A 26923-nucleotide genomic window follows, 5' to 3' on the forward strand; every position below is an offset into this window, starting at 1 on the left:
TGGCAGGTTATTCAGATTCCAGAAAACACATCTGAATATGAAAGCTGCAATAGCTATTTTGGGGTTTGGGATAAGAGGGAAAATCAGTTACTTGAAAATTAAATTATCAGTAAGGTGATTAAAATCTAAGTTATTTAATATTAACCATTACAATCTTTTCAAATAATTAATAAATACCACCTCATTAAATTAAATCTCACCAATTTAGAATTTGAAGATTCAGACAAAAAGTCACTAGGGCAGCCCTGGTGGCACGGCGGTTTGGCACCGCCTGCAGCCTGGGGTGTGATCCTGGGGACCCGGGATCAAGTCCCATGTCGGGCTCCCTGCATGGAGCCTGCTTCTCCCTCTCCCTGTGTCTCTGCCTCTCTCTCTGTCTATGAATAAATAAATAAAATCTAAAAAAAAAAAGTCACTAAAGTTTTATCTTATTTATTTGTTTATTCATTAAAGTATTTTTCTTTAATTTAGCAAAACATTCAAGTCATTTTCCTTGTCAATTTTCTGGATCTCACAAATAAGCAAATATCTAGTCTAAAATCAGTATTTTTTAATGTGTACTTTGATTTCAGTCTAGTACACAATTCTGTTGATTAAGAATGTTTATGATTTAAAGTAAAAGAAAACGTTACAGTGGTTTGGACCAGTGGTTCTCAATTTTTTGGTTCCAGGAGTCCTTTAGACTCTTAAAAATTATTGAGGAAAAGCTTTGTTTTTATCTATCGATGTTTACCTTTGAAGCAAATTAAAAGGTTTATATTTATAATATTTACATTTATGCAGTAATTATGGTTAAGTTGTCTGTGCTTTGTTTATAGATTGATCCTACAAAATTAAATCTTAGAAAAGTGGCATCGAAAGTATAGATTATGGAAATAGTCTTCCCTGGAGAATTGTATGTATTTTGATCATGGTGGTGGTCAGTCAACTACATGCATATGTCAGAGCATATGAACATAGAACCATATGTCATAGAACCATACTCCAAAAAGAATAAACTGTATTCTATCAAAACTTTTAAGAGTGAGTTTAATAATACATGGGTATTGATATAAAATAGCCAATGGAGAGATGCAGTAATGGGTATGAGAACCTCTTTCTTTTCTTTTCTTTTTTTTTAGATTTAATTTATTTTGAGAGACAGTGAGAGAGAGAGTGCACAGGCTGGAGGAGGTGCAGAGGGAGACAGGGAGAGAGAGAGATTCCCAAGCAGACTCTGGGCTGAGCATGGAGCATGATGTGGGGGCTTGATCTCACGTTCCTGAGATCATGACTTGAGCTGAAGTCAAGAGTCAGATGCCTAACTAGTGATCAAAATACAGAACACTTCCACATTCCAGAGAATTCTTTCCTGTTGTTCCTTGATAGTCAGCTCCCCTGTCCACCCCACCACTTCCCCAGTCCATGTGAGCCATTCATTTCAAGTATATTTTTACTTCTGAATCTTCTGGTAACTCGTTGGGTGCTTTTGGTTTGCATTTTTTTCAGTAGCAAGTTGATGTCGATGTTGATATAACCTGATTATGTTGTATTATTCTATGTAATTGAAGTAATATCCTCTTGAATGATTTTCCAAGTTCTTATGTATGAATTATGTTTCTTCCAGGGTTAGCTATTTTTTTTCTTGTGTGCATTTTCTTTCTTGCTGTTTTTTTGGGGTTCATTTTAGTCCATTTCTTTTTTGCTTTTGGGTTTTCTTACACAATTGGGAGTCTTTGGCTATCTGTCCATTTTAATGAGTGAAGAGGAGGCTGAGGACTATGGGAAGGTAGAAGGGGTCTCCATTGCAGTTGGGAGGTTCTGAGTCCCCAGCAGGGCTTACCCTGGAGTGAGAATGCTGACCATGGCCTTCTGCAGTGCTGTGAGTGGCCAGGGCTATCACTACACCTTCTCAGGTACACAGATGGGGCCAGCTAAGGTGGAGACTCAAGGTCCTGGAACAAACAGAACAAAAACATGAGTAAAGAGGGCTGTACTCTGTGGGTTGGGTGCTTTAGAATATCCCTCCTCCCTCTACCCCATGTCTGATGTAGATGTCCACAGGTCACCCAATGGCTTGTCCTTCTCATCACAGACCCTAAGACAGGATTTGTCCAGATGCTGATCTCTTACTTTCTTCACAGACAGGTCTAGGTGTCTCCATGGGGTAAATACCTCTCTAGAGAAGCCAGTGGAATATGCTCTGTACAGGGAGTAAATGGAGAAGAGAAGGGGCTAAGAAGCTGGTCTGAATGTAGTTCTCAACCACTTGGTGACCCTGGGGACATTTCCAGAGCTCTCTTTTCCTATCAATCTGACCCTGTCTGTGAACTAACAACTAAGGTGTCTTTAATCTTCCCTTTGTCAATACTGTTATTCTTTTCAAAACTTACATTCTTTCTCTCTGTACGTCTGCGTGTGTGTGTGTGTGTGTGTGTGTGTGTGTGTGTGTGTATAAAATACTCCCAATAGGCTGGGAGGTGCTTGGTTTGCCATTTCTGCCAGCACTATTGAAGTTATATAAGAGTTATATAAGCCAAACATTTGGAAGCTAATATGTACAATTTTGAGGGTAATGATTATGTTTCCTTTAAAATGTCAAACGTACTTCAGACCTTTCACAAAGTCCTCCTTTTCTTCCCATGCCATTTAGCTGTAATGAAAACATTACATCAGAGTCAAAAGGAGGATCTTTCTCTTCATCCTTGGCATTGAATACAGTAGAAGTACAATGACCTGTTTGGTGTTAGTTCAATTATATAATCAAATAGCCAGAAAAAGTACATTTATTTTTAATTAATTAATTTTTCAGAAAGAAGTACGCTTAAAGTAAGAGTTGATCTATTTTGTGGTTAGGTTGTGCCTTGAGGTACCCAGGAAATGAATGTGACTTGCTCAGGGAGTGATTTGGTAGAGGCAGAGGGGACAGGCAGTAATACAGTAGTTGTCAATGTTTTATCTGACATTGAGTTCATTTTCTTTAACACGTACTGGTGTAAAAGATGCCAATTTTGGTACGATTTCATTTGTTCTTCTCAGTCTGCCCATTCTGAAACCATATTAAATGAATTTAGTGTACAGAGTTTGGAACTGAACAAATGAAAGTGTGTTGAAGAGTTCCCCTGCTCTATGAGAATATTTTTCTCATTGCATAGTGGAGACTGATGGTTCAATAGATTTTAGTTTTTTGATAATACTTTTGTAGCCTGAAAAATTAGGAAACAACTGATCTGCCAATTGTCAAAGAAGTACAGTCCACTGGTGGCAAGGATACTTAGCCTGAGGTCCAAGATGTTTGGCAGTGTTGCTTGGAGTGCTGTGTAGAGAAGGAAGTTGGGTCTTTTCTGGATTGCTTAGACACGGTGGTATGATTAGTCATGTCAGTCTTGAGTATGGGAGATAGCACGTGGGCTAGGTATTGACCATTATGCCAAATGCTGGTGGTTCTTCTTCTTATAATAATTATTCATTATTAGTTTCCCATAATTTATTTGACTTTTGGGCCATACATTTATCTGGAGTCTATACCATTTTTATAGAAAATATGTAGCCTGATAGTGAGCACTTAAATAGGTGCTGTATTTATTATTTTTGGCAAAAGAATTTAATATGATCTTTTTTGTATTTCTAATGTTGTTTTTGTATAAACTCTATTTTTAATATTTTTTCAGACTGTCAGACTGTCTTAGATAGTTGAGTCCCAAATCGGCATGTGTTCCTCTTGGCCATAATCACCTGTGGCGTTTGGGTTCCTGGGCACAAATCACGAGCTGCTCAGCCATACAGACGTACTTCCGTGTTGGGACGTTACCGTGGTCAGTACCAGCAACAGCCTAGGGAATAGACTGTCCTCCGACAGCTCATATTTTTCTTAAACAACATCTCAGCGTGTGTGCGTGCGTGTGTGTGCGTGCGTGCATGAGTGTGCCTGCGTGTATTAATTTCTCACCTTTTGTACTCTTCTTCAAAATCTAGGTGACATGTTCCAATAGCTGATAAGCATTTCATAGTGTGGTAGGTCAGGTTTCCTGTGTAATCCCTTTGATAATGCCTTCTTTTGTAAACACGCAGTAGAAGTTACAATGGAGTCCTGGTGGGGAAGTAAATCAAAAGGTGGCAAGTTCTTTGACCCTTCCAGCCAGAAAGAGAATTTGGTAAATTGTTAGACAGGTTATCGACTGCCCTTTGGAGAGCCAGGGGTTTGTATTCTGTACCTCTTTTCAGCTGGGGCTTGTATTTCATGTGTGAGAGGCCTGCATTATCATAATCCATTTTTCGCTTTTATGTGATCTACCAGCAGCGCTCATAAGCCTTCTTTCTGAAGAGCATTCCCCATTTACTTGCTCTAATTCACTGTCTTTTTTTTTTTTTATCATAAAATTGATGTTTTGCAACCAGCGGCATTATGTGCGAGTTGTTTATGGAGGTGCTACAGGGAAGAAGATTAGTGGTGGAATTAAGAACGAGATGATGGCAGTGGAAGGAAATTCATGAATAGACATCACATCAATGACACAGCAAGATAGTGAAAGATGCATTTAAACCCAAAGATCCTGAAAAATGTCAGGAATAGAATTATATATATAACATGTCTTGGCTGATGTTGAATAGTGCTAATGGTAAACTAGCAAATTTTTACTTAAGGGCTTCTAGTAGATAGAAAATGTCCAAATGGACCCCAACACGTAAAAAGATACCTTAAAATGCCTCTACCCGTTAACTGGTGATTCCCCTGACAGTACTCAATCTGAAATATCAGTAGGGGTAATGGAGAATTGTTCATTTACTCATGTTGTTATCTGAGTCTTAAACCATGTAATGTGAGAATATTTTTTAAGATTTATTTATTTATTTGAGAAAGAGAGAGCATGTGTGGAGGAAGGAGCAGAGGGAGAGAATATCCAAGCAGACTCCGACTGAGCACAGAACCTCATGTGGGGCCCCCTCTCATGAACGCCTAGATCAGGACCTGAGCCGAAATCAAGAGCTAGACGCTTAATTGCTGGACGCTTAATCGACTGAGACACCCAGACGCCCTGAGAATTTTTGTATTTATACAGTTTCACACACCTGTAAGTATAAACCCAAGGAGGATTATTTTTGAGTGTTATTAATAGTTGTGAAATTTCCTAGGAACTTTTATCCAAGGGAAAAACTTCCAGGTTGGCTCTTAAACCAACTCACAAAATCTTTCTAACCCAATGATTGTGAGTGTTAAGATATTCTCTTGGGGAATGAGATCTAACCAAAGACTAGGAACGTGAGCGTGCACATCGTTTGCCTTGGAGGACAGAGTGAGGAGGGCCAGCTCTTGGCCTTTGGCTGTTCAGGCCTTCTGAGATTTGGGCTCCAAGTGGGAAAGGAAATGGCACTAGGGGGACTCTCTGATGTGTCTGGCGAAGTGTGCTGAGGCTGCAAAAGCATTTACAAAGGAAAGTACGCTGTTGTTTCCCACTCTTGCTGTGGCAGCCTGGTGCTGGCTTCAGTTCCGATTTTCTAGGCACTGGAGGAGGTCTTCCTTAAACAAATCTGTTAACATTTGAGTTTTTGGGAGAACACAGAGCAACTTAGATGTAAATGCACCAGTTCATATTTCAGCCTGAAGCTGCTCCATCTCATCCATTCCTGGGGTCCCCACTTCCTTCAAGAGTCAGGGGGTTTGGTTCAGTCTTCAGAGCCGGGCCTGGCTTGTGTGTCCTCATGAGTTTCTTCCTGTTGATGCTGTGCCATTAGATATCTCTCTGAGTAGAACACGAGGCTCTTTGGGCATCTCGTGCCCAATACTTTTTCTTCCTTAGCGGTTGTTTCTCTTGTTTAGCCTGTGACGGTTGATCCTAGTTGGGGTTACAGTCTTTCTCTCTCCCTCTCTCCCTCTTCATTTTGTCTCTCTGCTCCCAGTTTCACACTGTTACCTTGTCTCACTACATCTTGGCTCAAATGCAAGCATCCTCAGGGAAGCTCTATCAGAGGGAGGAGGAGTCCGTGTCTAAAGAGTTGATATCCCAACAGGGAGAGTTTTCCGTTCCTCTTATCATTTTCATTCCATATAGCACATGTTGGCATCCTGCTTTTCCTGCATGTGGGAGTGCTTGGAGGCAGGCTGGCAGTCATCAGTGGACACCAGTGAGTCCTCCCAGTAACTCATGGTTGAGCATGCTCTGAGACCTTTTGGACTGATGAGTGTCTAGGATGTTCTGGTTGTTAAGTGGGTTGAATACCACCCCTATGTGGAGACATTACATATATATATCAAGATTGATTTATTTATTTTAGAGACAGAGAGAGAGCGAGAGTGCACTTGTGTGTGAGTGGGGATGGGGGTGGAGGGTGGCAGAGGGGGAGAACCAGAGGGGGAAGGAGAAGAGACAGACTGTCCAGCAGACTCCCTGTTAGCATGGAGCTTGACACGGAGCTTGATCCCACAACCATGAGATCCTGACCTGAGCCAAAATCAAGAGTTAGAGGCTTAATTGACTGAGCCATCCAGGTGCCTGAGAAATTACCAATATTATTGTAATGAATTCCATAGTCCACATACTTGGTATATTTACTGATTTTATGTTGCCTTGCATGACCTGGAAATAAGTGAGAGAGGGGGTTTGAAATCTCTCACCATGTTGGTGGGTATGCCAATTTTTCCCCTTTGATTTTGTATGCATGTATATCTCTCTAAATATATGTATGCATACACATATTTTAAACAATTGGTTGAGACTAATGTCAGGTACATGTATATTGAGGATGATACTTTTTTTGTTGTTTATTGAAACTTTATCACTGTGTAGTGTTTCTATTCTTAATGCCTTTATTTAAAAAATATTTATTTATATACTTACTTGAGATAGAGATAGAGAGATAGAGATAGAGAGAGAGAGAGAGAGTTTGCAGGTGGGAGAGGCAGAGGGAGAGGGAGAGGATACCAAGCAGACTCTGTGTTGAGGGCAGAGCCCTGTGTGGGACAACCCTGAGATCATGACCTGAGCTGAAATCAAGACCCAGAAGCCCAGTTGACTGAGCCACCCAGGTTCCCCAATGCCTTTTTTTTTTTAAAGTGTATTTGTCTGACACAAATATTGCTATTTTATATTCGAGTTAAAAAAATATGACTCTATTGGTCTTTTAGCTGACAGTTTTAACCCATTTATATTTTTGTGATTATTGAACTGTTTCTCCCAATGGTTAAATTTCTGTTTGTCTTGTTTATGCTATGTTTCTTTTTTCTTTCTGTCCCTTTTTTTTATTTGATTGAGTTAGCATTTTGATATTTTTAAAAATTTGATTTTCCCCTTTGATAGGCCTTGACTTCATGTACTATTTTCCATTCTTTCTGATTACCCTTAAAATATTACCACATTTGCTTAAGTAGTCTAAATTTCAGTTAGAGCCTAACTTTTCTCTTGAAGAATAGGAAGACCTTAGAATAATTTTCATACTACCTTCTCAATTTGCTTATCCAGTATGTTAGCTTTCCTTTTAAAAAACCCTTCAGATAATATTGTTATTATTCCACACAATGTTTGTGCATGTGTGTGCATGCAAGCACACTAACCATTTTATTTGCTTACCATTGCTTTTTGCATTTTAGCTTGTTCTTTTGGAGTTATTTTCTCTCTTGCTGAAGTGTGTATTTATAAGTAAATTCACAGAGGATCTTCTGGTGGTAATCATAGATTTATTTTAAAATGTTTTTTTTTTTTTCATTCTTAAAGATAATTTTGAATGATCTGAAACAATGGAGTTGTTCAGATCTGGGAGAAATACTCAAAATTATGTTTAAACTTTCTATTCCCCACCATCCAATACAGTTATGATCCTGGCCCTTAGATAAGATTACTTCTTTGGTTAAGATCAGAGCATGAAAAGATGGTCCAAAGCAAAGTCATTGAACCCTGACCTAATTCAGAAAATCAGGGCTGAAAAGCCAGATTAATATTGTGAGTTCAGAACCTTTTCCTTTTAAATGTTCTTAAGAGTTGAAATTGCTTTTTTTAAAAAGTAGATAATATATTAAAAATGCTGATACACTTTTTCTTTTGTGAATGATGTGTTGTTAGGAACAAACACAAACAAACATTCCTATGTTAGGAATCCCCAAGAACACTCCCAGGTTTGATGATTCTCTAGAAGGTCTCTTAGGACTCAGCAGGGGAGTTATATTCATGGCTATGATTTATTACAGCAAAAATATACAAAGCAAAATCAGCAAAAGGAAAAGGTGCATAGTGCCGGGTCCAGAGGACACCAGGCACAAGCTTTCAGGGTCCTCTACCACAAGAGACACACACACTTAATTACCCCAGCAATGAGTTGTGACAACATGTGTCAAGTGTTGCCAACCAACAAAATGTGTAAGAGATTCCAGTCCTAGTGTTTTCACTGGGGGCTATTCACAGAGGCACCTCTTGCCTGGCAGTTACCCAAATTCCAGATTCCCAGAAAGAAAGCTAGTGTCCAGCATAAACCTATTGTTTGTACAAACAGTTTGGGCACAGTCTTACTGGTTAATGGTGGTGGGAACCCTCCCCAAATCCAAGTTCTTAGAGACTCGCCAAAGGCCAACCTCGTAAGCTGGTCTTTCAAATAGAGCACTCAGGCCTGCTACAGTAACTTTCTTTTGCACAGGGCTTGTAAGGAAATGATGATATAATAACAAATTCTTCTGACATCGGGGTTCTGCTCTCACATTTTCTAGTTTGAGTGAAACTTTAACATGGTCAAGTAAACAAAAAGCTACAGAGGGAAGAATTAAGTGCTCCCCAGGGAGAAGGCTGAGCCGAGCCGGAGTAATTGACTGCAGTGTGGCAAAGGATTTGGGGGAAGTGGGGGGGTTGTTTGACTTTGCCAAGAATGAAAATAAAGATTAGAGATTGGTTAGAAAGAGCTGGCGGTTTTAATATTAGTGGACTCCTATAACATTAGAGATTTATGTCTATTATTTGGGGTTTCTTAACCTTAGCAGTGTTGGCAATTTTGGACAGGATAATTGGGGTGGGGGAGGCTATTCTCTGCATTGGAGGATGTTTAGCAGCATCCCTCGCCCCTACCCACTAGCTGCCAAGAGTACCCACCACCCCACCACCTGCCCTAAATCACAGATAATCCAAAATGTCTCCAGACTTTGCCTATTACCAAATGTCCTCTGCTAGAACCACTATGTTAACACATGATTTACAGTAAATAAATTCATAAAGACCTTAACTTCATATGTCTAATGGCTTACTTAATATCTCACATTTACAGTATTTTTCCATTTATCAAGATCTTTTGTGTGGTTCTAGCAACAACCTCATGAGAGAACCAGGAGTCTTTTATCCTCATTATATAGATGACAGTAAGGAGGCACTGAGGTTATGTCAGTTTGCAGTGCAGAGCAAACAGAAAGTACTACTACTAGTAGTAATAGCAATAATAACATTACTGTCATTAGTAATAGATACTTTATTAAGTGCTCACTATGAGCCAAACATTGTTTGAAATGCTTTACAGGTGGTAATTTTGGAATAAGCTTGAGAGATGCTACCCTTATGCTGATTTTGCAGATGAGGAAATTGAGGCCAGAGAGGTTAAGAAACCTACCCAAAGACATACAGCTAGTAGGTAGAAGATCCAGGTTCAAACCTGGGAAATTTGGCTTCAGTGCTCTCATGGCCACTGGGTTCTGGATAAAAAGTGAGGTCCTGGATGCTCACATTCTCCAGAGTATTCTTTCTTATAACTGTGTCCATGGAGCTTGCAGTTTGCTTACACTGCTTTTCTCACTCTGACCAGCTCAGTGGTTTGCATATAACTTTTCCTCTATTCAAATCAGCTAAATCTCACAGAGAGAAAAAATTGGAAATCTTCTTTCTGTAACTTTGCTGTTTCAGATGTTGTCTTCTGTTATTATCTTGATTCTTTCTCTTTTTATTTTGATTATAGCATTTCATGGAAATCTGGGTTTGTTGCAGCTGGCAGCCTAGTTTGATACATACACTTCATCTAATTCTTGTGTGCTTCAGCGAAGAGACTTCTATTTATGATGCTTAAACATTCCACGGTATTCTTTAGATCTTTCCAGCAGCTCCTAATGTATGATATGCCATAATTCCACAATTACATTTATTTTCCAGTAAATTTATTAATGTACCAATTCATCCACATCTTCTTTTGTATTTTTTTTTCTGGTTCTCTTTGAACATCATTTCTCATGCCTTCTTGCTTTCTGTCTTACATTCTGACCCCTAATATGGACAAGGAGGAAATACACCTTCTGTAGGCCTGGTAAAGATATCTACTTTCATTATGATTTCTGTTCAAAACATTTATTTTCTGAAGACTTTCTACCACCATTTAAATACGGTATTGGGAAAGAGCTAGAATGAACTGTATAGGACATCAGTTAACTTGCAGTTAATTTGCTTATCTGTTCTAGTGATCCCATGTGGGACCACTAGGCCCTCAGTTTATCTCTGCATCTGGTTTCCTTTTTTTTTTTTTTTTTTTTGTAGGTGTGGTGATGGGTGGGGAAGAGTTGAAACTATGACTTCAGAGCAGAATATTGTTGGATTAGTGTAGACGGATGTCACTGTATAGACACAGTGTTGAAACATCCATTATATTAGTCATGATCCCTTGTAGTTTCAGATATAAATTTCTTCTTTCTCCCAGCATTTATTATCTTGGTTATTAATACTAAATTGAACTTCTCCTAGGTCAAAATTTTAGATAATTTCTTCCTGTTATGCATCTTTGCTTTTTTTTAAAAAAATTATATTTACTTATTTATTTTAGAGAGGGAGTGGCAGGGGGGTAAAGGGAGAGTATCATTTTTTAAAATTTAAATTCAATTAATTAATATATAATGTATTATTGGTTTCAGAGGTAGAGGTCAGTGACTCAGTCTTATATAATACCCAGTGCTCATTTCATCATGTGCCCTCCTTAATGCCCATCACCCAGTTGTCCCATGCCTCTACTTCGTTCCCCTCCAGCAACCTTCAATTTGCTTCCTATGGTAAAGACCCTCTTATGGTTTGAAGGGAGAGAGAATCTTGAGCTCCATCTCACAACCCTGAGATCATAACCTGAGCTGAAATCAAGAGTCGGATGCTTAACCAATGGAGCCATGCAGACACCCCTTGTTATGCATCTTTAGATAAAGTCACTGGATATACAGATGAACCCACCATTACAGAATCATCACATTTTAGGATTGTAAAAAAAAAAAAATACAAAGTATTGCCATCTGTTTATAGTCCTCAGTGTAATTGCATGGCGTGTTAGGTTTGCTGCTTTGGCCACCCGGTCAGTAGAGTACGTCTTCTAAAAAAACCAAAACAGCAGAAGTTTTTCAATTTGTTTGTTTGTTTTCCAGTGTGCCCGTTGGCCAAATGGAACTCCGTATGGCATGCCAGAATCAGATTTATAAAAGTGGTGTTTTATTTACATGCATGTACTTTCTGAGTTCAGATCTGTCATCTCCTCTCGTTGTTGAGTCAGATGGTGAGAATAGGTTACTTCCAGGAAGTGATACTTCAGAACGAGAGGTATAGGTGGCAGGTGAAATTTTGTTAGTATCCAAATAGCAATGATTTTTGCCTTGTGTGGAGGAAATTCACATACCCATAGAGAAGTAGTTCCAAATTGCACCTGCCTCAGCAAAGTTCACTTTTCCACCTCAAGATCCTGCTCAATCTAAAATTCTCCTCAGTTTTAAAATCATGTTTACTTAAAAAATTCTGTTTAATTTTTAGTTAAACATAAATAGGCAGGAACAGGTTATCCCCCAAAGTCTGTCCCCAAACAAAGTTAACTGGGTGTTCAACAGAGTCTCAATGGGCTAAACTTCCTGTAACACATTTGAGAGCAGATTTCAATTACAGTTTTCAAAGTTAAAATAGAAATGTAGCATTTTTGAATTAAACATTATGGAACCCCTGAAAAAAATCTCTGTGAAACTTTATTCCACAGAATATATTTCAGAAAAACCCCATATGCTATGCTGTTATTTTAGCTTTAAGGTATAGCAGTGCAGAGTTGCCACATTTGGAAGTCCAATGAAATTCAGCTGTCCAATACTGACGTGCAAACATTCCAGAACACAGAGAAGTTGTCTGTCCAGCTTCCTTGTGTGGAGCACGGTTCAGAGGTAGCACCCAAAGGATATGCCTACTACAGAGGCTGTGACTCCAGGATGCAGAGAGGGAGAAACCTTGTGGGCTGTGGCCTCCTCCCTTGAATCAATACTCTAGTTTTGAACAACATTTTAAGTAAAGTTCACTGTCTAGTTTCTGAGTTTGAATTAGAAGGTGGAAACAAGAAGGGAAGAAGAATGTGCCAGGCTGAGTGCTGTGGGAGAAGTGATCTCTTACATTCCCTAAGTTGTGCACACACCATGATATCCTATGATCTAGGTCATCCCAACCTTGGTAGACTTTGAAAGCACTACTGCTTTACATTGTGATATGTTAATATCTATGAAGCTGACCTTAAGTTATTCTGACAAAATTTACATTAGATTTGTATGTGCTCTTGGAAGGCAGGAAAATTATCTAAAGGTTTTTGAAGGATGTTAATTAAAATATTTCAAATGCAACCAGTAGTTGTGGGGTTTTCACTTCAGTTCAATGGAATCTTTCCTTATATAGGACATTTAATTGCTGAAGAATGCTGGGAAAATGAGGCAATGATGGACAGTTCCTACCATGATTCCACAGGGCTACAAAATATTTTTAATCCTGATTTCAGAAGTGCTATTGTACTGTTGGTAGGATGTACAGAGCTTATTTGCACTGACAAGGGATGACTCCATCAGCCTTCTCATGGGAAGCCAGGGACAGGATGCTGCGAAGAAGCCTCTACAAGGAGAGCGAGGCAGAGGGAACTTTTGAGAAACCACAGCAAGAGACCACAAGGTGGACATCACCAATGAGAGGGGCCAGGGAGGGGGCTCTTTGAGGGGCAGCTCTTTTTTTTTTTTTTTTTTTTGAGGAACAGCTCTTGAGTGCCACAGCGTTTGTGGTGATAGAGTCAAAGCAGCTAGTGATACACCTTCCATGCCAGCTGAGCATAGGGAGGAGGCAGCCATGAATCAGTGTTTGTAGCCTTCCTCACACAGGGAGCAGATGGCCTCACTTCACCACTGGGAGGGCCTGTGTGTTTGCATGTGTGTGACCATCTATTACTTAACGTGGTGAAGCTTTACTGTGACTTGACCGTGTGCTGTGGACACATGGCTCATGGTTATCTCCCTCTCTCTCCTACCTTTCTTCCTTCTTTTCTTCTTTACATAAATATTTGCACATATTGTTGAAGTCATATTGTGAGCCACACACTGGCAGGTGCTGAGTGTGTTCTGACGAGAGACAAGACCGCCTGTTTTCGCTGACACAGAACATTCCTTGTACTGTGAGACAGAGATGTGTCAATAGGAGCATGTAGATGAGTATAAGGATTACAACAGGAAGGAAAGTACATTCCAGGGCACATTGGGAAGGCCAGGAGTGCTTCCTGGAGAAAGTGACATCTAAGGCAAGACCTAGGTGGTGAAGGGGAGTCAGTCAGAGAAGCGGGGTGTGAGTGTTCTGGGCTGGGAGAGTGGCGTGTGGGGGAAGAGGTCGGAACGGGAAAGGTGAGCTCCCTGGATGGAGCCTGGGGGTGAGCAGAAAGACTGTAGAGGGTGATTGTGGGGCCTTGGAAGATAGGAGACTGTACTTTATTCTCAAATCATGGGAAGACGTTGAACAGTTGTACTCAGAGGAGTAATGTAATCAGATTGACATTTTCAAGTATTTGTTTGGCAGTTTGAATTGGAAGGACAAGACTGGAAAGTGTTATAGTTACCTAAAAGGAAAATGTGGCCTATCATGAAAATGCAGTGGAGATGGAAATGTAAATATATCCGAGGCACATTTAGGAGACAGAATCAATAGACTTGGTGATTGATTGACTGAATGTGTGAGGAGGCCAGATTATCCCTTGGTTTCTGGCTGGGGCAATTGGGCACTAATAAATGAAAGAGTAAGTAAAAGGGAGGAACTTGTCTTGGGGATGGGGTAGGATATTGGACAGTTCCATTTCACACTGGTTGAGTTTATGGTGGGTGTGGACCATACCCAAGTGGAAATGCCAGTGGCCCTGAGATACAGGAGAGCATGCTGGGCTAGATCTGGGGATAATCAGCACATATGCAGAGATCACCCACAGCTCTGAGAATCATTGAATTCACCCCCGTGATCACCCCTACATAGACTGAGAAGAAGCCCGTGTTAGAACCCCAAAGGGGATGGGCAGAGAGGAACCCAAGAGATAGAGAAGGGACAGTCACAGAGGGAGAAGCTAGGCTGGGAGTGTGTGGTGACATAGAATCCAAGAGAGAGGACATTCCCACATGGAGCAGCAGTCAGGCAAGAGGAAGACAAAAAGATGGCTATTGCATGTATCCAGAGGAAGTTATTACAACTTTGACCAGAGAAACATCTGGAAGCAGGAGTTAGAATCCAGAAAGCATGGTGTTGAGGAGATAGTGGGAGAGGAGATGGGCAGGGACAATAAGTTTAGGCCTTGTTGAAGGAGAGAAGAGAGTCTCGCTGCACAGGCTAGAGTAGTGTGTGGTTGGAGGGAGAGGTGGGAAAAGTCAGGAGAGTCTTGAGCATACTTGGATGCTTATGGGAAGCAGTGAATAGAGAAGACAGGGTTGAAATTTTGGGAGGGAGTGGGGTTACTGGTGGTAGAGGGTCATGAGAATGGAGGAGGAGAGGGGACCCAGAATAATGATCCAGAGATGGCCTTAGCCACGGGGAGAGACACCTCTCTGCACTGTGATGGGAGGAAAGGATAAAGCAATTGGTATTAAAGCATTGCTTTGCAACATGATGTTTTAATTATGCTCTTTTAAAAAATTTCTCCACAGACACTACCCAAAGCAGTCCTTCACGACGGTGGCAGACACACCTGAAAATCTTCGCCTGAAACAGCAAAGTGAATTGCAGAGTCAGGTAACTTTGCAAAAGCCTATCTTTATTATATCGGTACTAACTAGTAGTCACAAGGCCACTCTTCTGAGATTTCATCATTGTTCTGTTTACGCCCGGTCACTGGCTGGTTTGGGGACGAAAGGCTGGCCCGGAAGAGCATCCCGGTGAAAGCACTGAACATCTGTTTAATTCCTGGTTTTGGATCATCCTGATATTTCCGGTTCTGTTATTCACACGGGACTAGGGCAACTAAATGAGTTCTGGTCAGAGTAAGTGTTTCCCAACAATATTGATTTATTTGGTCCTAAATATTTAAAAACATTTTATAAATAGCTTTTCCACACCGCATATGTAGGGGAAAGAAGAGGTGTTAACTTGACCCAGTTGCAGTGCGTGTGGGGCTAACACCCTGTCTGTGTATCTCACACCAGCCACTAGCTTTGTTTTCATCCTGTCACTTTATTCATATTTCTTTCATATGTCACACTGACAGCATGAACAAAGATTAGAACACCACAATTGGCTCCCACTCAACCATTTTGGATGCAAACCTGCCTTCAATATGGTGAAACACACTGGTTAAGACGAGGGATTCAAGTGGCAGTATTTTCTGCAGGGACACCCCATCTCTGAAGAAACACAGGGCACTCGGTTTCAGAGACATTATCTTGCCTGCCCCACTGTGGGAAGATGGTGAACAACATAGCAGCCTGTTGGTCAACCTTGCAGTAAAACAACATCAAGGAGCAGGGAGGGTAGGCTGAGTCGTGGTCCTTCTTCTGCTGCTCATTGGCTGGCACCTGGGGCCAGCCACTCTGGTTCTCTGTGCTTACATCAAGTGAGACCGTCTGTCTTGTCTACCTGTCCTGGGTGGTGGCAGGTATCAAAGAGGTGGTGAGTTGTGAAAGCATTTTGAAAGTTAACAGATATATGGCTGTGAAGGCTTCTTATTTTTAGTATGGCCCCTGAGAATCCTTGATACGAGAAAAGGAGAATTGCAGAATTTGCAAAGCAAAGAGGAACCTGGCTAATACGCTGTGAAAATGCCAGTTGTGGCTATTCTAAATGAGGGCCGTTAGCTGTCAGCTGTAGCGGATCTAATGACGTCTCTGCAAGGTTATGTGTTCACAGGGGATGTTGTGGTTCCTGCCACCCTTTCTCGGGGTCTCGGGGCCACTTCTCAATCCATTTAGTTGGAGCAAGTAGAACTCAAAATAGAGGTTGCTGCCGGTTAACAACACCACGAAGACTTGGTTGGCAGTTAGTTTTTGGTTTTGTAAAATGCTAATTCTTGTGTGCTAAGCCATTAGTTCAAAAAATTGAGTGCTGGCCAAAGAGAGGCAGTGTTGCAGAGCCGGCAAGACACCCCTGCTCATTCACACTGTGGAGGGTGCCAGGACTTGGCTCCAGTCTGTGCAGATCCAATATGCCTTTCTTCTCATCAAGTTAGGATTAATTAGATAATTCTGGAGAAGTACTTCGAGCACATTGGAAAACAGAACTAAATCAAGCAATCAAATATTTGTTTCCTGCCTATGACATGTCCTTGTTCTGTGCAAAAGAATTCATAATTAGTTAATTTTCCCTTCAAAGAGCTCACAGGATGTGTGAGGAAACAGGACTAACATAATCTTACCTCCCCCACCCTGCTTCCTGATGGCTATCTTTAATTTATGATAAGGATTCCCAAGGGGAGGGATGAATGTAGGTTGGACTGGTCAGTGGTACCTGCTAGAGGTGGATTTGAGTGGAGCCTTGAAGGTTGAAAGTTGAGATAAGATTGGATTTAAACACTTGTCTCCTTCCTTGGAAGGCACATTGCTCCCTTTGGGTTCAAATTAGTGGTGACAGGTGCCTTGAGCTGGGCCCAGGAACAAGCATTTACTGTTTTCCTACCACATGCCTGACTCTGGAAATGCAAAGAGAAGGAACTCACTGTTTCACAAAAGGCTGATTTTATTCTCTGTCATGGGGCAACCTGTAAGCTTCAGATAGGCTGGTGGGTCAGAGCTGATGGAGGACCACACAAAGTGCTCTGGGGTCTCCAAGCAGTGGTCAGGTCAAGGCAGTAGATGCTTCTTCAGATTTTGGTCTAATGTCATCTCTAGAAAGAAATGTAGGACTTCTTCAGATAAATAGTATGGAGAAATTCAACTCAATTTGAGAAACATGTATTGACTATGTACTATTGCAATGAATTGTGCAGAGCATTGGGGGTATGAAGGTGTCATCATCATCCATTTTGCTATATTCTGGGCATAGGATTTTACATGCATTGTTTCTTTTAATCTCAAACAGCCCTGTGAGACACATATTTATGATTATTTTTCCTCTTTATTTTTTAAAGATTTTATTTATTTATTGGCGGTGGAGAGGGAGTGAACACAAGTTGGGGGGAGAGGGAGGAGCAGATTCCCCACTGGGCAGGAAGCCTGATGCGGGGCTCGATCCCAGGACCCTGTAATCGCTACCTGAGCTGAAGGTAGATGCTTAACCGACTGAGTCACCCAGGCGCCATTATCCCTATTTAAACGAAGCACTCAACCTTTAGGGACTTTAGATTACTTGTCCTTGCAAACTTAGTAAGGAGTTGGGCTTGGAATAGAGCCCAGTCCATGGTGATGTCTGCCAACCCCCATTACCCACACTCTTAACCTGTGCTCTGGTCCCTTCACTCAGAAGGCACCTGGAAAGGGAGATCCATAAGCAAATAGTTGTAGTACAGGAGGGGAGTGCAGCGTATGCAAAGGTAGAATTTTGCATAAAGTACAAAAGTCATTCATAGGAAAAAGTCCTCTTCTACCTCCTCCTCCTCCTCCTCATTATTAGCAGTAGTATTTTTCTGGGTGACAGATGAAAACACTTCTATAAGAGCATTTCTGTTTTTGCAAAGGCATAGAAAGGTATCTACCCAAATGGTAATATTCATTCATGGCAATTGATTTAATTTTAACCTATTAAGGACTTGGTTCTGTGGCAGAGCAGTAACTTAGAGTTTTGACATCAAGAAATCTGAACAGCCCAAAAGTTTTGGTGGAAAATTGACTATTAACATTTTAATTAGTTGTTTGTAATGAATTGCCATACTAAATGAGTCAAATCTGCTCATACATTTGGAGATTCTGAAATCCTCTTTTAGCAGTTTGGTTAAAACTAGTTCCTTTCTTTCAGTTCATTAGCTTATCACATGAGCCAAAATGAGGGAAAGACAAAAACTAAAATTTGGTTCAACCTAAAAAGTTATTTATAAATACGCACTGTAATGTTCTCCTTTTTCTTCCTTTATCTTTTTTCCCGTCTTTTTGAGAGGGTTGTAAACACTGCCAGCATTTTTTCCCCCTAAGTGTTAAAGCCTCTCAAGCTTTTTTGGGATTTGTATTAGGTGCCAGATTGTCATAATAAAATGGTGAGAAATATTGGAGAATAAACAAGCAAACCATGAGTTAGTTTTTTAGAGCTGGTGGTAGGCAGTGGTTCCCAGGCATTCTCCTGCTTGCAGACAGCAGGTGCATGCCCGCTTGGCCAGCCACCGACTGTGGAGGACAGGGACTGTCCTGGCAGTGGACAGTTGAGCTGGAGTGGGAGAGTGAGAAGGAGAAGCACTGCTGTTGTCACTCTCCTTTCATCCCATATCACAAGAGTGACTGCTTCATAGAAATGGTGTAAATGGTTTGGTGCCCCCACTGGCCCAGAGTAGCCCACTCTACAAGGAGCAAAAGTAAAACTCTACTCCTAGTGGTCTTAGTAACATTAGACTTCACCTGTGGGGCATCAGGCTGTCACTGCTGCAAATTTGGGGCTGGCATAATATCCTCTTTCTGTAGGAAAGTGAGCCCGGAGTTCCAAATCCCTGCTTTATAAACTAAACAGGAATGTGAACACTTTGTAAGCCTGGGAGTCACTAAAGTTGAAACACTTGGGCGATATGAGAAGCCCCTTAGGAGAAAAATGTTCTCTGTGTATTACTTTAATATGTCATAGCAAACATTTCCTATTTCAGGCTGTGTAGCATACTCTCTCTGGAAGGAAAGGGGCAGATGTTTTGATGTTTTTGTCCCTTACATTATTTTATCCAGAAGCAGACTTCTTAAAGCTGTTAGAAAAGGTTCTGCATAGCACCATGAGGGGAAGACCCTGTAGAAAGAGAACTAAGGGCCAGCCAGACCCCTGTTGTCACCTTGCCCGCCTGCTTCTCGCCTCCCTGCTCCCCGGGCCGGGGGCGGGTGTCTTAGGAAACCCTGGCCCTCTGGAGGGCAGAGTCCTGCGAGGCACTACATCCCCACTTAGTTGTTTATGTGATTGGCTTAGCTGTTTGCAATCATGCTGAAAATAATAGAGATTTGGGGCTCACTGTGTTCTTAAATGGAGTGTGTGTAATTTATGAGTGCTGATAAGATGAAAGATTGAAAATGATTATGGAGAGAATACAAATCATCCTGCAACCTTTGAGTCTTCGTTTCATAATCTGCGCCAATTCTTTTTTAATCTTCCGTGTCTCAGTGGAAGCATAAAACACATGGCTCAGAGGGAATACAATATATGATAGCAGGAAGGGTGAGAAGGGAACGTGTTTTTTTTAATAGGAAACATAATAGTTAGATGGCTTTGTGGGGGAAATGAAGACACGTGTTTAATATAAGCCTCTGGAAGCTCAAGGAAGTCGTGCTGTGGCATGTTTTCTCTTTCTCCGTTTGCCCCTGGCACTTTTCTGTACCTCCTCATTCTATGGTTGCTTTTCCCGAGGGGTTTTCTCTCATTGTCTGCCATCTAACCATCCCGTGAGGTGTTAACTACCTACCTAAAGCAGAGCCCTCTCAGGTGGTAGTTGCATTTTAACAGCAGGTCATTGAAGACTGACTTCCTTCAAAGCAAAGAAAGTCCAACTGGGGAATTGTTGACAGATGGGGAGATACTTGGATAGCATCCTCTGTGTGCTTCAGATCCCATCCTGAGGGCCCCCACCCAGCCCTAAATCTGACCTAAATGTCATTTGCCACAGGGCGCCAATCTCAGGCCACATTGGGGACAGTGTAGTGAGACAACCCCAGGTAAGTCCACTCTCTGGGGATTTGTGGTTTAGTTGGGGAGAGGATGGTAATAAAAAATTAATAAAAGTAGGTAAAATTGCAACAGCGATAAGATCTGTGGGGATGGCTTGTGTATATTTTAATTATGTCTTAAAACCTTTTCAGGGAGTTTCAGGGAGCTTGAGTACTTTTCTGCAGACAAATACATAATGAGATCTCGGTCGGGCCTGCTGCTTCCAGCCTGGCTGTGTGTCCCATTTCTAAATGCCTATCAATTTTTTGGTTTCCACTTCCTGAACTTGGCTGACTCTCCTTTGCTCTTCCCTGGGTCCTCTTCCTTATCTGATCCAACAACCTCAGCCTTCTAAAACTATCTCCAGATAGTTTTTGTTGGTAATTCTCATATTCTGCTGATCTTGGGTGAGAAGCCTTCCATACGTGCCTTATTATTTTCTCTTTTCTTTGAACCCAATTTTGGCAGCTTTATATATAGTTCCCATCTTCTGATTTTGCATCATTCTGATCTTATGGCGATGCTTTTTGCTTTCCGCAATAAGCACTTTCTCGTGCATGTGAAGGTAAAAGTTCATAGAGAGAAGCTTCGGCATGTTTCTTAGCAGGGTTTTGAGGCAGTGAAAATGATGAGAGATTATGTTCCACATATAAGAAGGGATGAATGTGAGTAAGAACTTCAAAGAAGAAATATTAATTCACTTGATATGGCACATTTCTTCCAGGGAACATAGCATGCTGTGCAGATGTCAACTCTAACCCTCACGATTCCCCATAAGTCAGATTGTTTTTCTATTTTGCTTCTGGATAAAATGATGTAAGGGACAAAAACGTCAGTTGTGACAGCGAAATAACCAAGATGTTTTGATTTGCTGTGTCATGATGGGGTTTTAGAGCTTTTCATCATGGGGGCCTGGCCTCCTACTCCTCAGTCTCCGGAAGTGACCCATATTCTTTCCATCTGGTCTTGGAGTCCCAGCATACTGGTTATTTGGTGCCTTCCTGGCTCATCTCATCTCGCTTTCCAGCACTCCCACAGCTCACGGGGGAGGATGGGAGTGCTGTACTTTGGGTGGCCAGCCTACAAGTTATTTGTTCTTATTCTGTGGGCCGGAATCAGATTACTGGTCCTTTAATTAGGCATTTGAGTATGTTGCCTATCAATTTTGTGGCTCTGGGATCATGACTATAACAGCTATGATGAACAGAATATTTTTACACCATTCAGTAAATGTGCTTTTCATCTTTCTCTTCTATAAATTCTGTTCTGCCAATACCACCTCACATTTATGGCTCTAGAGAAAGACGAAGTGTAAACCTCACTTTGAGAAGGGTAAACTATGGTCCCATGTAGAGCCTGTCTATTCTCTTTTGGCCATGGTGGATATTGTAGGAAGAAGGCAGAAAAATCAGTCTGAAACATGACCTCCCTTTCTCTTCTGACTGAAGTCTCTGAGAGGGAAGATGGGGAGGTGGAGGAGAGGAAGAAGCAGAGGGGTCCACCCCACAAGACACACTTCTGACTTCTTCCCACCAGGACAGGGGGTCTCCACAACGTAGTGGACATGGAGAGAAGCTGAATTTTGTTTCCTAGTGTCTCAGTCTCTCATGTGGTGTGGAAGGTGATGGAAGTCCCAGCGCGCCTTGCAGAGGAATGCCAACGGTCCTTGCTGGGGTTCTTGCTGGGGAACAATGCGTCCCTGTCGCCAGGGGTGGCTTCTGTAGGTGGGGAGTTGTCATAAGACCTCACGAGGAAGGAGAGATTTGGCAGGTGATACTGGCAGGCTTTTTCTGAGCCAAGGGGAGAGTACACCATGAGGCCACCAGCCACAGCCTCTGGCAGCAGACGCTCGTCATCAGCAAGACAAGGAGATGCCACTGACGCCAGATTAGAGGAAAGAATGAGTGAATGTGAACGTGAATTCAAGACTTCCCTCTTGCTTCATCCAGAAGTCACTGAAGCCCTCCCGGCTCACACACACTAGGTGCCATATTGGAGCCGAGACAGGAAGCACGAGGAGATCTGAATACACCTAACTGTTCATTTACTTATTTATTTTTAAAGATTCTATTTATTTATTCATGAGAGACAGAGACAGAGAGAGAGGCAGAGACACAGGCAGAGGGAGAAGCAGGCTCCATGCAGGAAGCCCGATGTGGGACTCGATCCCGGGACTCCAGGATCGCGCCCTGGGCTGAAGATGGCGCTAAACTGCTGAGCCACCTGGGTGTCCCATCCCCAACTTGTTTAAATCATTGAATGGATTTGCTTTAACGGCTGAGACTAAAGTTAGTTCCTTTCACTTAGGTGTGATGGGGACTTGTGAGGAATAGCAGAACAGCTGCAGGAAATGGACATTTAAGTTGCTGCCCTTTGAGAGATTGGGGTTCAAGTCCTGCCTCTGTGGCTTTGGGTGCCATTGGCCTTTGATCTTTTTAGAACACAAAATAATGGGTTGTACCAGGTGATTTTGAGAATTTCCCTCCAGGTATAATGTTCCTCACTGTAGTACGAAAATGTTTTGCGGTAACATCTCAGGTTAGCAAAGATTAAAAGAACTTTAAAGAAAAGGAATTGCTATTCTTTTTTTTTGTCTGCCAAAATAATAATTGTCAGACCTTTCCTTTCATTTGAACTATTCCTTTAAAAGCCTATTCTTCAGACTAACCTCAGATATTGGCTGCAGGTCTGAGGAAGTTGATGGGCAAATCAGCTTCACATCGGAAGATATGCCTACTTTTGCACTAAACATGTTCAAAAATAGCAGAGAACAAAAATAGCCACAGTCATAATATCCATCCATTGATAGCAGCTACTCTCATCTTTGGTTCTACGTCTCAAATTTCCTGTGTAGAAGCAACTAGAATAACTGTACATATTAGTATACTTCTAGAAGTGTTTTAATTATTTTAGCTGACTTCCTTTACACTTTCTTGTTTTAAATTGTTTTCTTGAATGCCTTTGATTATGTGATAGCTTTTGGACTTTAAAAGTTAGTGTTTTCTCACTACAGTGTTTTTTTTTTACCTCCCCTTGTCCTTTCTTGAAGCAGTTTGTTCTGCTGAGGCATACAACCTTGAGTTGGTTCAAGCAGTGGCTTCCAGGGTAAAAGATGGTGCTGCTCAGTACAGAGAAGCTCATCTAAAGCAGTCCCATTTTATTCAATTAGTAACTTCATGCAATTGAATATTTCTCAGTACTCTTAATTGATTCATACTGTTTCTCTTCCCTAATAATGTATTTTTGAATTAAGGACGCGTCTCTGAAATCACTGCTTCATCAAGGAATCAGACAACAGAACCAAATCAGTTGTGCAATATTGTATTCAGAAAACACCTTGACGGCAGCCAGCAGCCACACAGTAGACTTTATTAGCGCAACTAATGTTTTGACTCTCATAAAGTACTTGTATTTTCTTTTAGCAAAAATTATTTGGCTTAATCATCATTCCGCTTTGTCTCAGAACTTTGCTTATAGCTTCCACTGACTTCAGAGGGACTGCCCACTGGGATAATAAAGATGGAAACTGGCCTAGGAAATGCTGTGCAGAAGGATGGCTCTGTTGGCTTCATTCTTTTAAAAAGCTGCTATTTGGAATAATCACTGTGTTGTATTCTCAAATGAAAACTCTACTTGGGCTTCCAAGAATATTGATTGTACTCTTTTAATGGAGTGTTTCTCATCTCAAAATGTCTGAAGAGAGCAATTAGAATTTCCTCTGTTCCTTCACCCCTCCCTGCCTTCTCTTGATTTTTGCTGAAGTCAAGGATCAAGATGATGGTAAGTCAGAAATTAAGTTAACACAAATTTGATCCTGACTGGAAGGGAAGTTCTGGCTTCTTTTTGACAGACACACTGAGTTTCCATTTATGTGGAATTGTTTTTACTTCAAGGGAATCTATAATCTGCAAATATCTACTAAGGGAAATCTAACAAGCATCTCCAGCTACAGATTTAGCTTCCCAGGCACACAGTAGTTTTAGACACCAAACAACTAAATATACCAAATTTCACATTCTTACTTAAACTGAAGAAGTGGAGGATAGTGAAGCCAAGGATCCTAACCTATTTTTAAACAACCAGTCTTAGAGCCATTATAGTCTTTTTTCTTTATCTTTGGAATAGCTATAATGCTTCTAAATCATTAAAATTAAAACTAAAATAAATCTTAACTATTTTCTGCTATTGCACATATACTTACTTAACAAGATTTCCTTGGGATTAGATAATTGCCTAGGCTCTGAAACTTTTATTCGAGAATATTTTACTCTCTATAGGGATACTCCTCAAAGTCTTGGATTTGTGTATATACTATATACATTACTATATATAATACATATAAAATGTATATTGCATCTATGTTTGTGTACGCATGCATATACATTATGCATGTATTTATTTAATTTATATATGTATGTATATAATATGCATATATACATATATACATATATATATATACACACACACATATATAATAAAGCTAACTTGGAAAGACAATGTTCAGAAAATAGCCTCTTTGAAATTCTGAAAGGCTGAGAAATCATGAAGTGTTTTTTCTTTGTTATCAATGGCTAAGTCTGATTTAATTCACTGTCGGGCACTGAAAGAGCCACACCATCACAATCTGAGTTCCCATCATGTAAATTAGCTTTGTGGTTCTTGTGTCTTTTCGTAATTCCATATGTTTTCAGAAAGAGCAAAAATGAAAAAGTCTAACAGAGATAGTATTATTTCTGAAAGTGAGGTAATGAGATCTTTTTCAAAATATGGCCTATTCCAGAGAACAGACCACTCATCCTGCAGTGTAACAAGCAGGAACACAGAGCTTTACCCTTTTTGATCAGTAGTTTATTAATGTTTTTTTCAATGCCTGTTTTTTTTTTTTAAGATTTTTAAAATTTATTTATTCATGAGAGACACAGAGAGAAGCAGAGACACAGGCAGAGGAAGAAGCAGGCTCCATGTAGGGAGCCTGACGTGGGACTTGATCCCAGGTCTCTAGGATCAGGCCCCGGGATGAAGGTGGCACTAAACCGCTGAGTCACCTGTGCAGCCCTTTAATGCCTGTTTCATCTTTGTTACTTGTTTTAGATTTTAAACTAGAAGCCAGAGATTTATTAATTTAGTGGTGATTATCTAATAACTGTGCTAAGCAATTGTCAGGATTATATTATACCATTTGATAAGAGTGATAATGCATGAAATGAAGTAGGAACAATGCAAAGTCATTTCATGAAAATTAGGAGTTGATAAGAATGAAGAATTAGGGGTGCCTAGGTGGCCCTGTCAGTTCAGTGTCTGACTCTTGGTTTCCACTCAGATCATGATCTCTGGGTCATGAGATTGAGCACCAAATTGGGTTCCTCATTCAGTGCGGAGTCTGCTTAAGATTCTTCCTCTCCCTCTGCTCCCCCTTCCCCCTTTCTCTAAAGTAAATAAATCTTTAAAAAAAAAAGAGTGAAGAATTAGACACTTCCTTGAGAGGTAGACAGATGCCTTTCTAATTCTTTCTTGCCATTAACCACAAAGTAAGAAAAATCATGATATTCTTGATTTCAAAACTTTATTAGCAAAAAAATGTCATTGAAGGACTTACCCATATTTCCCGTAATTTAATTTCATACGAAACTGCTTCAGTTACTTACTGGTTGAATCTCTGCTTATGGAATACCATGCCCTCAAGGTGAGGATGTGCAGAGAGAAGCAGCCTCAGTGTGGGAAGAGAAGTAACATAGGAAAAGACACAACTCTTGGCCTAGGGGGTTTATTGGGTCTCCTCAAAAGATCTTCTCCCAATTTCTGTCAATTCTTATTTTTTTTCTGGGCAGCATTTAGCTTTCTCTTCTCACTGTATGGAAATGCTTACTCCTTTTTTGAATGAAAGCCCAGAATGATTGTCCCTTACATGGATCAAATACCACCTGGTCTGAGAAACAATATATTGGAGAAGAAATGGACCTTTTATCTGGTTTTGGAAATAGTTGTCTCTGTTTTCTGTTTCCTAGCACCCATATACCTCCCACCTCCTTCTAAAAAACACCCATACTGTTTCTTAAACTTTTTGTAAAGCTTGCTTCTTCTTAAAATGATGTGGATGAAAAATTTTTTTGATTGCCTCATGGACACTGGAAACGTTCTCTAATAAAATCCACTTTTGGGCAGCCTGGGTGGCTCAGCGGTTTAGTGCCACCTTTAGCCCGGGGCCTGATCCTGGAGACCCAGGATCGAGTCACACGTCAGGTTCCCTGCATGGAGCCTGTTTCTCCCTCTGCCTGTGTCTCTGCCTCTCTCTCTAAATATATATCTCTCATGAATAAATAAAGTCTTTAAAAAAAATCCACTTTTTTTCCAGTTGTCATCAAGAGAATTAAATCATGTCATCAGCCATATCCAACCCTCTTGTTATCCTTCAGACACCAGAGGAGTGGCACCTAACCCTTTTTGGGTCGGAGACCCCTTTGGAAATTTAATGAGCCATTGAACTTCTCCTTTGAAAAAGGTACAAAGGCAAAAATATGCCAATTTTAGAATATAATTACAGGGAGTTCATGGGAGAGTGAAGGCCATTGGAGTCCCAAGCTGTAGGGGGAGTGGCCAGATTGGCCAGTGGGAAGAAGAGGACTGGCTGAGTTTAGAGATTCAGCAGAGACTAGAGGATTGCCCCAGAAAGATTATGGATTCCCTGCCTACTAAGCATGTTATTTTATCTTGATTAAAATGGTAGCTGTTTGGGAAATGTGAAATGTTACTGCCTTAAAAAAAAAAAAAAGCTATCTAGAATAACTGTTAAAACTTAAAAATACGTATACTCTTTAACCCAGTAGTTCTACTCTTGAAAATCTCTGCTGTATGAACAAAATCATCAGCATATAAGGCATATGTATAAGGATCTCTAGGACAGCATTGTTGGTAGTAGCAAAAACCAGGAAGCATAGTGAAAGCCCATCAAC

At 40.8% G+C, this 26923-nt stretch overlaps 1 protein-coding gene across 2 annotated transcripts in view; it reads left to right on the plus strand.

The window, feature by feature from the left end:
* NEBL (nebulette) overlaps window positions 1-26923 on the plus strand; it is a 344980-nt gene that overhangs the window by 105316 nt on the left and 212741 nt on the right. For both annotated transcript variants that reach the window (XM_055331427.1, XM_055331428.1), the window contains exon 3: window positions 14870-14954. In XM_055331427.1, the coding sequence (XP_055187402.1) occupies window positions 14870-14954 (85 nt within the window). The remainder of the gene's footprint in view (window positions 1-14869; window positions 14955-26923) is intronic.

Source organism: Nyctereutes procyonoides, unplaced genomic scaffold (genome assembly GCF_905146905.1).
Source record: "Nyctereutes procyonoides isolate TBG_1078 unplaced genomic scaffold, NYPRO_anot_genome, whole genome shotgun sequence".
Taxonomy (NCBI): Eukaryota; Metazoa; Chordata; class Mammalia; order Carnivora; family Canidae; genus Nyctereutes; species Nyctereutes procyonoides.